General features: G+C 36.7%; 1 protein-coding gene across 3 annotated transcripts in view; it reads right to left on the bottom strand.

Annotated features, from left to right (window-relative positions):
- Positions 1–13,576, bottom strand: part of Exoc6b (exocyst complex component 6B) — a 407,149-nt gene that overhangs the window by 267,700 nt on the left and 125,873 nt on the right. For 2 of the 3 annotated variants that reach the window (XM_035448826.1, XM_035448827.1), the window contains one exon: positions 7,341–7,409. The exons of the other annotated variant lie outside the window; for it this stretch is intronic. In XM_035448826.1, coding sequence (XP_035304717.1) covers positions 7,341–7,409 — 69 coding nt within the window. The remainder of the gene's footprint in view (positions 1–7,340; positions 7,410–13,576) is intronic. 3 annotated transcript variants of the gene reach the window in all.

Raw genomic sequence — 13,576 nt, 5'->3', positions numbered from 1 at the left:
AGACCCTGATATACAGTAGGAGAGTGACAGGAACCTGCAAGATGTCAGAAATAGACTCTGAGCTGCTAAACATTTCAGTGAAAACTTTTCACATGAAAAATAATCTCTAGAGAAAATACATAAAATGTGTACTTACTACTCAGATGTACTCAAGCTCACAAATGGAAAAAAAGGAGAAAAAAGTGTAACTCCTATGTATCTTAGATAGTGTGGGAATACAGAAGAATGCTTTGAGAGTAAAAATAAAGTCTATCAAAATTAAAGTAAAATAAGTACAAAGTGGACCAAGTGGGATAGGGCCCAAAGCTTATCAAGCCACCCAGAGTTCTTAAAAAATAAAGTTCAAGTAGATAAACAGACAAAAATCAAGAACATGCTAAGAGATGTGGAAATCGCACTTATTTCCTTTCTACTTGTGGTCCCAGGAAAGCTTTTCCATTAGGAATGCAATGCCCATTGCTTGATTACCAAAGGAATGTTACATATTTCAAATAAACATGTTTTTTTTTTTTTTTTTTTTAGAAACAACTCTCCAGGTCTCTGACAAAGCAGCTTTTCTCTAGACCAACTATATTACAAACTTTTTGCAAAGTTGTTCTAATCATCTTTATATCTTTCAGCATTATCAGCCACATATGCTACCTTTAGGAAAACATAACTTTGAGGGATAAATATTTTTATTACCCAAACTTTTTCTTTGATAATTTCAGACATGTATACAATCCATTCAAATTGCTCTCATCCCAGCCCCCAGGCCCCCACCCTCCCATCACCTATCCTACTAATCTCTTTCCCACATTCATGTCTTATTGTTTGTGTTCCTTTGATTTTATTTTGGTGGTGAGCCTAGTCTTTAATGGCTGAGCTATCCCTCCAGCCTGTTCCTCTGATTTTAATAAGGGTCTTCTGTGTGGCCTTGAAGTTGGAAGAATCTGCTAGAAGCTGGTGGGTATGACAGAGCATACAAAACCAAGGAGAGCAGTTCTTCCTTTCTCAGAGTCTATCAGTAGCCTACAGTTCAGCAGTAAAGGTAGGGTTCCATGAGCCTCTCCTCTATTCACAGCTGGCTATTCAGGGTGCTTGTATTGTATAGGACCAGAACATGTAATAGCAGATGCCTTCAGTCAGTGACTACACTGCTTGTATCATGTCTAGAGGATGGAATTTGACTGCCCTTCTTCTTCCAGCTCTAACCTGCTTTGTATCCACAATGTTTCTTAAGTTTTAGAAGTGGTATTATAAATGACATGTGGGGAGCTGAGCCCTCATTTGTCACATATTGCTGTCTTGGGGTTTTTACAGAATCAAGAGGTTGAGAATAAGTGAGACTGCTAAAATTAATCATTTCATTCATTAAAAACTCTAATAGTGCCATAAACTCTTCAATTACTTAGTTTCCAAAGTGTTTTAGCATAATAGTCAACTTCTATCAAAGTTCATTAGTAAATTTTATGAAGAAATTTAACACTTAAGAGGATGTGCCACTCAGAACTGCTCATATTGCTATCTATTTCTAGTTTCTAAATTCTTTCCTTCCTGTTACCTGCTGGTACATGCCCATGGTTTTGTCATTTCCTCAGCTACCACTGTAGGCCACATGAAATCTGCAGATTAAGATTGGGAGGTCACATACTATCTTGACCCAAGTGGGATAGAAAAACAGTGGGAGAAGCATGTTGCAAGAAGATTCCTGCCCACCCCACTTTATCTCATCCTCAGCTGCTAGCATAGGGGTAGAAATGGGATAAATTCTAGCCCTGAAGCTGATTCACTTCTAAATTCAGTAGAGTCCCTGAAAAACAAGAAAATATGCTGAAACTTAACACATTTACTTACTAACAGTCTCATCATTATTTCTAAACCTTTGTTCTGGACCTTTTCAATGAAAGTGGTCAGAAAACAACTATTAGCATGTTTTCGGGGGCTATCATATTCTTGAGAGAAAAGCAGGTCATCACCTTGTCACACATAAAGGCTGCCTGGGGAATAGAGATTTACCACACAGTAACAAGGACACTTTGAAATTATATTTTACAGTTAGACTGGGTAAGGCTTCTGAATCTAAGGAAAAAACAAGGTGGCAAGAAGCTGTGCAGGGGCTTAACACAGAGGGTACTCAAGAAGACCTGGCTATTCTAGGACACAGGTCTGTACTCAGCAGACAGCTACAATCTGACTCAGCCAATTTTCCCATTTAGATGATGGGCTCTTTTGAGGTCTGTGGATAAGATTCAAGGAGATGAAGAAGCCTGACAATCTAATCAAAGTATTATATGTACAGTCAAGCATGCTGACACATGCCTGTAACAGACCACAGAGTTTAAGGCAGAGGATTTCAAGTTGAAGACTCCTATGATTACCTAACAACAAACTCTACTTTTTAAAATGCATACATGTACACTTCACCTGGATTAAAGGCATCACAATTTTCATCAAATTGTCATAGGCACCTTGCTAGAGCTTCTGTAGCAATACCCTCTATTCTCTCCTACATTCCACTACAGTTTCCTTTTGCTCCTGAAGAACAAAACTGCAGTTCTTAAGATTCATGTAATACTAAGGGGTTGCTGTGTGCATTAATATCTGGATTACTGCTATAATTGCCAACTCAAAATGTCAGGAATCCAGAAAATAAAGCTTTTTATTATAACACACATGCAGAAAAGTACATAAATCAAAGGTGTGCATTTTGTCAACATTTTTAATGTGGGAATTTAAATTGTTAACAAGCGTATAATATATGCCACTAGGAGGGGAAGATCATAAATGATCTAGACCAAGGAACTAAAGATCTGGCTGTATTCACAGGCTTGCTCTTCTCTGCACCCTTAAGGACACCCAAGTGTCTTGTTTCATGCTGCTCATAGGATAGGGTAGCACAGCTAACCTCAAGATGGCTTAGAAAGATGCTTCAGTATATAAAGGAGCTTAAATACATGTATAATTGTCTAGACTGAAGTTGATTTAAAAGTTGGAACTCATAAACATGGCAGATAACCTTGGGTCAATAAAACTTTCACAAAACATGCAAGGCAGACTCATTTATGTATTCACTAGACAGACAGTCCATCCATCTTTACAGGAACAATGCACAATGTACAAAAACCCCAGTTATTATTATCCATCACTTCCTTAACAGGAGGACTTTGAGTTTGTTTTTTCCTTTTTTAAGGAAAAAAAGTTTTTTCTCTATTGACTGTGACGTTTTATTTCCTCACCTGCTGATCTCAAAACTGTATGTTTGTAAGTTGTAAATTGAAGATTTAAACCATATCAATTGTTTAAAACAATTCTACACAATGCACTTACCTTTGCTCCCACACACTTCCATTGTATGATTACATCAAGGTCCACGTCTCCGCTACTATCTGACCCTTGTTCACTTTCTTCCCTCCCCTCCACCCACCAAACTTTGCCCTTCCTGCCAAAGTTCAGCACTTCCTAGAAAAGTCTCACTGCCTGTTTGATATTGTACTTTACTTTAGTCACCAAAGGAAGAATTTACAGGTGCTTGGCCCCATCTATAAGACCATGACCGAAATCTGACCTCCTGTTACAATACATGAACTTCTGCCCTACTGATAAGGCTGGCAGATATAAGTAGGATTTTTCAAATAATCCTTTGGGAATTTATAAGCAGCACGGCCATAAAGGGGGGTGAATGGAAGGTCGGTTTCACTAAAAATAATAAATATTGCCATGTTTATTCAAAGTGTGCCTTGTTATGCTCCAGGCCAAAAGTTCAGATAAACACTATTGTAAATGACAAAATATTAGAACTTTTTGTTACTTGTGTTATGATCCTTCCGTTGAACACCAATAGAACTGTTTTTCCCTATATAAAGCCCTGACACTGAATAGCACGTCCTGAGATGAGAATATTGGATTTGTTTGAAGGTCAAAAGAAGGGTGGTTATCCTTTACAATAAAAAGCCAAATACTATTATATAGTACTAATAATAAGTGATAAAGCAAAAAAAAAAAACCCACCAGATTGAATAAACATTATACCTGCCTGAAAAAGGACTTCCCATTTATTGATGAAGAATAATACCTTATTATGATGGTCAATGCAATAACCATAGAGACACATGTGGGGCCCTTTGCCCTATACAAATGTGGAGAACAGATTCACTGAGCTCAGTCTCCAATACTAGGAAAATTTGCTGAATGACAGGTATAAAATAGTAAGAGTCAAGAAATTAAAATAAAAGAGAATGAAAAGAGAAAGGCAATGAAATGGGAGTGATGATTGAGGTAGAAGGACTACCATGCAGAAAGGATGATAGCCACAGCATGCATCAGAATTTGAAAGCAAGGTGGTAAGCAGCAAGAAATGTGAAAGACCTCTAAAGAGTTATGGGCTGTGATTCCTTCAATATTTCTGTGTCTTATACGATAGATGGCCTGTGAGATTAAGTAGATGGCAGAAATTAAGTGTTTGAGATCAAGGGTAGAGGGAATACTCAAAGTGACTGCTTTCACTAACTATGATAAGTGAATGGAGGTAATGGCCTTATGATGGGGTGGGAGGAAATTAAGATAAAGTTCAATTTATTCACAAAATCTACAGGTCTAGATATGCTACTAAGGAAAGACCAAGAGTATGGTAATTAAAACAATCTTTTTATGGCTTCTAGAACACTGAAATTTTAGGAGTCTACATCAAGAGACACATCAAGACACTAAGTTTCTACTACCTGTGGAGTCTCCATAAGATTGAGTGCAGTGGGTTTCCTTGTTTGCTTGTTGCTGTTGTAGGGAAGACTAAACCCCAATCCTCAAACAATGCTAATCACATCCTCTACCAATGAGCCCATGCCCAGTGCCAGCATATATACCTTTTAACAGGAACAAAAAACAGAGTAGAGGCACAGGTAGAACCCTGGGAATGGTGAAGGACACAAAGAAGATAAGCCAACAAACACCAAAGTAGGCAGCAATATCAGAAAGGCCAGCAGAGAGGAAGAAAACCATCATGTATAGAAAGAAAATGAGATTAACAGATGAGAGGTAAAAATGATCAGTAAAGTCAAAGTCCTGTAAGATACACACTCAGAGAGTAGTAAGAAGGAAGAAAAGCACTTTGGATTGATCAGAATGAAGAAATTAAGACAATATTGGAATGGAAAGAACTAATACTATATAGTTTATGTTCTTAGTCTCCATTCTTCAGTTTGCAAATCCTTTTTTTCTTAAGGCCTAAGATTAATGTTAACTATATTAGAAAATGAGATCATTATAATAAATATGTTGAGCAACATTTTTAAATATTCTTGTTAATACTGTGAGGAGCTGCAATTTATCATGAAGTGATATGCACAGCTGACTTGAACACAGCTTTACATAGTGACAAGATTACAGCCTCAGCTCTATGAATCACCACCAGGTTGCATGTGCTTCACCATCCTTTAACAAAACTGGTCTTGGATTTTACTCAGAGTCACCATAAGTCTAAAAGAGGAGTGTCTAAATTATAAACATATATTTCAAAACACAATGAGTGTTTATCAGCTGTGAATTTCAAAATCATAGCAACACTGCCAATGGTCTCAACACCTGCACAGGCCAGGAAACAGTTCCTTAGACATTGTTACAGAAAATCTGTGCATATCAAATATGTCACCATTTCAAATACTAATTCGTAGAATCCTATTCCAATTAGACAGCTTTGTAATTTGATCATTTCTAAACCAGTGGACTCTAGTTCTCATAAGTTAAGCCTGTATGTTCCTTTTTAATTAAGAAATACATTTTAATTGTCTATTTGTTTGTTAATAAGAGTCTAGACCTCCTATACACGTCTGTACTTCATAGTGTATGCTTGTGAAAATATTAGTGCTGTATCTATACATCAGCACCTGAAATAACATCATCTAACCAGACAACTACTATTTATTAAATGGCAATCATTCGCCAAGGACTGAGTGGACATAATTTTACTGTCACTAACTAAAATAAGCAGGAAATTATCATCCCATTTCATACATGAGTGTACTAGACCACCCTAACACACACAGCTACAAAATGTAATAAATGATTTTAGTACACTGTTAGAATTCCCACTTGAGGCAAATTTGTTCTGTTTTCATAAAAACATAACAAAGCTTATAAAAGGCAGCACACAGTGGTAAAACAGTGCTGCCATGTTAGCGTCATCCCAAGAATGCACTTCTATGCTGGCACACTGCAAGCATTAAAAGCACAAACCCTCACTTACCTAGATATCCACACATATCCCAATCTACTTCATACAGAAGAGACATTAAATGAGTAATAAAAACTGTATGCTGATAACAACATCTCCATCAGCACAGTGTCAATGATAAAAAAAAAAAAAAAAAAAAAACCTGAAGGTAATGCAAGGGAATATCGTTATCTTGGAACAGGATAACTTTAAAACTGATGGACCTGCTTACCTAAAAATTAAAGACTTCCATTTCTAGAAACATAAACAAAAGGCTGCAGTACAGAGACAAACTGGAGGGATGTTTACAATACCCTAAACTGTCAATATCAACTACATAGAAGGAATTTCTGAAATTTCTTTCCAAGAAAAAAAAAAGAAACCTAAAATAAAATACTAGTCAAGGTTTAGAATGATGTATGAAATAGTTAATGAGTCTATTAAAAAAAGCACAATTTTATACCAGCAGTCAAAGAAATTCACATGTACAAACACTGTACAGACATACCAGGCTCTGTTCACCAGTACTTCTGCACACAGGCAGATGGCCACAGTAGGGAAACAGCCAATTCCTAGGACTCGATTAATACCACAGTAATTCCCTTTTGGAAAATTTCTTTTAATAGTGCTTTTATAGAACAAAAAGGTATTGTCAAAAAATGCTTTCCATAAATACTTTAATGTTTAAAAAGCAAGTTATTCTAGATATATTAGAAACAGAGAAATTTGATTACATGTAACTATCCTACTCTTTTTGTTTTGTTTTGTTTTTGTTTTTTGTTTTTCGAGACAGGGCTTCTCCATGTAACAGCTTTGGCTGTACTAGAACTCGTTCTGTAGTCCAGGCTGGCCTTGAACTCACAGAGATCCATCTGCCTCTGCCTCTGAGTGCTGTGATTAAAGGTGTGTGGCACCACTGCCTGGCTAACTATCCTCCTACATATAACCAATCATACACTGATAGCTGTTTGAGCTGTCATCAGCTATATATCATTTTACAAGGCAAATATAAACAAGATTCAAGCAAGAGAAGAAGGAATTATATAATACTCATTAAACAAAATTTTGCTTAAAAACAATTGAAAAAATAATAATAAATCAGAATTTGGGATTGAATACATATCTGTATTAGGAAGGTCAAATAAAGACTCACCAGAACAGAATATATGTGCAGACACCGATATACAGGAGAGAAATCCACCAAGTCTTGAGCCCCAGGTACCTAGAAGCATACAATCACAAAAATATCAAATAAAATTATTATCGGAAAAGCTGCATTAACTTTACTTTTACTACTGAAACAGTGATTTGTTTTCAAAGTCACTACTACATTCTGTGAGGAAAATTCAAAACAAACAAAAGCAAAATGTTCTTAGGTTGCAGAGATGGGTCAATGCTTGCTGTTCTTTCAGAGGACCTGAGTTGAGTTCCCAGAACCACACAATGTAACTCACAACCACTGTAACTCCAGTTCTAGGGGATCCAACACCCTCTTCTGGCTTCCATGAGTACCCACATACATGTGGCATACACAGAGAGAGACACACATACATATACATAAAAAAATAAACCTCAAACAGTCACATTCCCAAGCAAGATACATATCTGTAATGTAATCCTAGAACTGGGGAGACAGGAGCATCAAGAGTTCAAGGTCATCTTCAGGTACATGAAATTCTGTCTCAAAAATGAGAGAGATTGGGGGGCAGAGGTAGAGACAGACAGACAGAGAGAGAGAGAGAGAGAGAGAGAGAGAGAGAGAGAGAGAGAGAGAGAGAGATTAGTTTTTATTCTAGTCACAAGCTGTGTTGACAAGTGGCACAGTTTCACAGAAAAGAGAAGAGAAACTGCTTTCTCTATATCCCAAGACACTGAGCCTAGGGACACCAGGGAAAGTGTAAAGATTGGGCTGTGACTTTGGTGACCCAAGTGTCACCTTATTAAATGCACAGAGTTTACATAAAAGCCAAGTTTCATTGGTCAAAGCCAAACGTGCTACCCAAGACAACTTTTTAATGGCCAGACAATTAGTAAAGGGCATTAAGTATCAAAACGCTTAAGTATTTTTCAACAAAATACAGAAGTGATACAAAAAGGAGGGTGCACTGTATTAAAAATGAGATAACAAGAAGTTACTCAACAGTCTTTAAAGTAAATAATGAATGATATATTGACTAAACAAATTTCAAAATTTTTTAAAAAGTAAAGATCAGGTAAGAACTAAAATCAATTCTTAGAACTAATAAGAATTTGTCAGGTGACTTGACAAGGAGGAAGTCAGAATGAACTTTGATCTAAATGTTCTCAATTGAGAAAGGAAACTATCATTTGTCATACACAAATTCAACATGAATAAAAACGAACCTGAAAATACATGTTACACAAAATGAAACAAAAAGAAGAAAAGTACATAAGTAATTACAATACAGATCTAGCTGGTTTTTCCTGTCAAAATGGAAACTATGTAAATCACCAGCCAAAAACAGCTGACTCATGGTTACAGTGCTGCCTCCCTTGCTTTCATAAACCAAATACTGTCTCTTCTTCCAGGCACATCTTCTCTAACCAGGACTCTTCTCATGGTGAAAATGGTCTTTGTTCTACAGACCACATTGTACTGCACCCTGGCTGGAATCACCTGGCACTCTACCTTTTGCTCTGCTCCACCAGGCCCTTTGTAGGTCTCCATATTTAAGCTCTAAGAGTGCCGAGGTCTCTTCAAGTAAAATAGCTGCTATGGGAGCCAAAAGACTCTGTGCCATGGGGGTCTCTTATTTCAAGTGACCAGTCACCTCCATATGATGACAGCATGGAAACTTTAAGGAAATTATCTTGCCAGAAAACAAGAGCTTAAAGCCATATAAAACAACATAAAAAATTTAAAGATTTATAATAGTACTTAAATTACATAAAAACAGTGAGTACATATGAAAGAAAGACAAAGGAAATATGCAGAGTAAAAATGGATCTATATAGGAAATGAAAATATTTATTTAGAATAACTGTGGTTACTTATGATATATATGCCTAATTTTGACCAGCAAATTCAGCCACAGCCTTTTTCACAGGTTCCTCATGTAGTCTGTTTATTTAGGTTCACTTTGTCACACATCCAGTTTCTCTCAAAAAGGAAACCACTGGAAGTCATTCCTCAGGCAGAACCTTGGCCCATGGACTTGTCAGAGCCATCCTTACAGAATAAACAGCAATAGTAAGGGACATTTCCCTAAAGAGCTGGGATAAATAAGCTTATAGGCCCTTTAGATAATAGGAAAGGCATTTTGTTGCTAATTGATTAGGATTGATCTATCTCTACTAACATTTTTAAAAGGAATATCTTGAAAGGTGATATAGCTTTTTCCTGTCATTGACATCGTCTGTCTTCTGACTGTTTACAGTGTTCTCATATATAGGTATTCTACTATTCCTGGCCCCAAACCTATAGATAAATTCTCCAGAATCAAGTATAAAACTATCCACTTTTAAAGCACCACAGAGAGCTAGGCAAAATGTAAAGGGACAAAAAGAGGCTGCAGCTCACTGACTCTCTCCCTCCACAAACAGCCCAATATTTAGAAATCCCTTTTCCTCCCTGCTCCCCTCTGACAGCACACTAGGAGTGAGCACAGTGAGAAAGCAGAGAGTGCTGTGAGGATAGAGGCATGACAAGTATGCACTGACTCATGTTGCTTTGAGCTGGATGTGTTTTCTCTGCTTCTACTAATGAAAAAGAATCACTTACATCTACAGAAGGCAAGAGGGGAAGAGCAACAAGCACTGCATGAAGGAATGTCACCCTTCTGCAAGATGGAATGTAGGAGGGCTCTGGAACAAAAGCTGCTGCCGTGGTACTAACTGGCAGCAACCTGTCTGCTTTAAGGTGCACATTCTGCTCTCCAGTCTGCACTGGCAGTGCAGGCTTCATATTTTCTACCCCTCCTTTCCTCCCTTGCCTTCAAATTGCAAAGAATGATTGAAGCAGACTTAGGTTTCATCAAGGAGGGGTCCAAAGACACTTTCCTAAGCTAACAATGACTGTCTCTAATGGTTTCTGTCTCCTAACAAAAGCCATGACTCTTATCAGCTTCATCTAATTTTTCCTTTCCAAAGTAAATAGCACAGCCCTTGCATTATACACATGTCCAAATTTGACAAATCATTATCCACAGAGACTGGAACTGATAAGAGATAACTTTGTGGTGGGACACTGTCATTTCCTCTTACAAGGGCTTTCTTTGGGGCTACAACAACATGATTAAAATAGTTAAACATTTCCTTTGCCTGGCAGTCAGGAACTCGAGACATTAAGACCCTGGAGTCTGTATTTTCCAACAAGTTCAAATAGACCTAGGAAGACACCAGCAGTGACCACAAACAGTACACAGGACATGACCCTGCTTTGTCTCTAATGTTAAGAAATCATATGAAATCACTTCATCACCAAGGACAGCAACTGCCTAATTGCCTGCACAGTTCCAAGAGCAAAGTGAATGCCTCCCACCAGCCAAAAGCTCAGCATTTTCTCAAGAAGCAATAGTTAGTAAGCAATAGTAAGATTTTAGATGGTACAACTATACAATTTACGCCTCCAGAGAACATCATCTAAGGTAAGAAACACAGCGTTTTTTTTGTTGTTGTTTTTTTTTTTAACAAAACAAACTAAAAGGGATATTAGAGTAACTGAAGCACAATACAGAAGTAGAGAGGGAGGCAACTGCTGCAAAGACAGTAACAGTTTCAGCCAAGCCAATGATTTCCAACTTGCATCTATAGGATATTTATTCAGTATCATTTACATATAATACATGCATCAGCAACTATCACACAAGCTACCCTCAGAGAACAAAATGACTCAAGGGCAGAAGAGAATACAGGTTAAGAAAAACATAGATAGGATTAATAACAACTGAAAATGATCTTGTATCTATGTAGACACCATTTCTTGAAGAAAAATGGAAGATTTAGGGTACTCATAGATTATTTCACAGTTAGGAAGAAAAGAACTAATATTTCTGATCATGAAAATTTTTGAGAAATATCAGGATCTGGTTTATATGTGATCTTTCCCTTATTTAATATACCTTGCTTCAGGTAAAAGGTGGTCTCTGAAAATAGAAAATGAGTGATGAAAGTTCTTCTCCTCAATCATAAGAGGGACACTATTTTACATAAAAGAAAATTTCTGATTCAAAGCAAATGATGACACTCAATCTTCAACTGATACTAATCTTTACTTCTCCACAAAGAGTCAGACTGAGTCTACTTTCTGTTTTAAAAGACTCACTAAGGAAAACTAGGTAAAGCTGATGTCCTGGCATGCCTAAGAGACTCAAGCAGAAGGACCCTGAGTTTGAAACCAGCCTACACTTCCTCTCAAGACTTTGTCCAAAAAAGGAAATCTGCAAACAAACTTATCTAGCCTAATAAATGTTCCTTCTTTGTTGCTGGATAAGCATAATCTTACATGAGAGAAACTGAATACAAGAGAGAGTTAATTTCTTACAGGTACCCCAAAACAACAAAAGGACTATGATTCTCCTACCCTGCTCATAAACACAGAACATTACTCCAGCCTTGCTATTCACACATTTACACCAGAGGACAAACATACACAAAAACCTGCTCTCACTCACCTCTGTACACATTCCTCATTTATTTTCCTCTTAAGAAACCTTTCAAAATAGATGAAAAAATAGACTGAACAAAAATAATATGATAGAGGCTCGTAGGAATTTAGGTATGTTTCTCAATAATTATTTGAGCCATTTTCCACCATCAAAATCCTTCTGATTGCTGCTTCACACAAAGCAGTTTCTTGGTATTAGTAAATAAGTGCAGAAACTGGGGCTCATTTCTAAACATTAACTGGGTCTGAAGTCATTCAAATGTACCTTGCATTTTCTGCATGGAGTGAACAATAAATGATTAGCTAGAGAGACTTAGCTTCTGCATTCAGAGATTCAATTGAAGCTACCCATGTTATGTTTGGAAGCCAGGACATACCTGGCAGACATTTTTCACCAAGATGCTTTCTGAACCATTTTACCTTCACAAGTCCATTTGGATATAAGATCTCATGAAGACAGACTAAACACCATAGAATACCAACAAACTAGGTCTACTAGGATCCTTAGTAACCAGATGTATCATGATGCTCTAAGCTTTGACTAGAGCTCTATGCTGAAAAATTAGAATTTTCCTACAAAGATGCTCTCAAATTGTTAGGACCCATTATGAGAAATCTCTAAAAAGGTTTAACACCCAAGTTGTTCAAGTATTTGTACTAATCATAATCTGTACTAATCACAGAAGTAATCTGGAAAAAAAAAAAAAAACACCATTCTCCTTATTAAGGCACCACAAAAACTCTGTGGCCAAAATACAAGGATAATCCCCTTGGGATTATCTTCAAACTGAACACTGGTGGAATAAAATTTTATTTAACAAGTGTCTAGTTCACATAGATACTAAAATTGTTAGGGAAATGGTCAGTTTAACAGTATATTTCATAATAAATACAAAAGGTTTGGGTTGAGGAAACTCAGTGAAAAAAAAATATATATATAAAAAGTTACAGGGCTATAAAGAAAAGTCCTTGTACCCCTAACATAGTCCTAATAAAATACAAATTGAAGGAGGCAATGGAAAAGAGGAAGAGAAGGGGGATGAAGAGGTAAAAGCAGAAAGCAATGGAGGACAAGGGATAGTGAATAACAATAAAAGAAAAAGAGAGACTACACTTTCATGAGTCTTTTCTGTAATCTAAAAATCACTGTAAAAAGGACAAGACATGAGTCAAACTTCACCCACAGATCCAGGAATAAAAATGAAAACTATGCCAAGATACCATCCTTCCTGTTAAGATTAGGAAAAAATGTAAAGATTTTTAAATTCTCTACTAAGTAAACCAGGAAATAGGTATGAATATGGACATCACACCTTAGGGAGGATTAATGGACCAAACAGTAATGATATGACAACATTAGGATAGATGTGCAAGGTGTCTTCCATAACAGCTGTCCCATTTTATATCTTCAAACCAGAGTCTCAGACTGACAGATACAGCACATGACATCCTTGCCTCTGCTATTGTTGGTATATTTTTCAATATACGTAATGTAATAGCGGTGAAGTTGAAACAACATTTTCATATGAAATATTAGAAATTATGATGTGCCCAGTTGTGGACTGACTGAACTGAACTAAACTGCATCTACAAAGGAGCCCTTCCTATCCAACAGTAAAGACAGAATAAGAAAGATTTCCATGAACCAACATGAAGTAATTTTCAGGATATATTTTCAATGAAAAAATATTTATGTGTTATGCTACATAGCATTAGGAATAATTAAAGACACATATACAAAATAATGCTGATAATGTAAAGGC

This window comes from Cricetulus griseus, chromosome 8, assembly GCF_003668045.3.
Source record: "Cricetulus griseus strain 17A/GY chromosome 8, alternate assembly CriGri-PICRH-1.0, whole genome shotgun sequence".
Lineage (NCBI taxonomy): Eukaryota > Metazoa > Chordata > Mammalia > Rodentia > Cricetidae > Cricetulus > Cricetulus griseus.
This window is presented reverse-complemented; position numbering and strand designations above follow the sequence as displayed.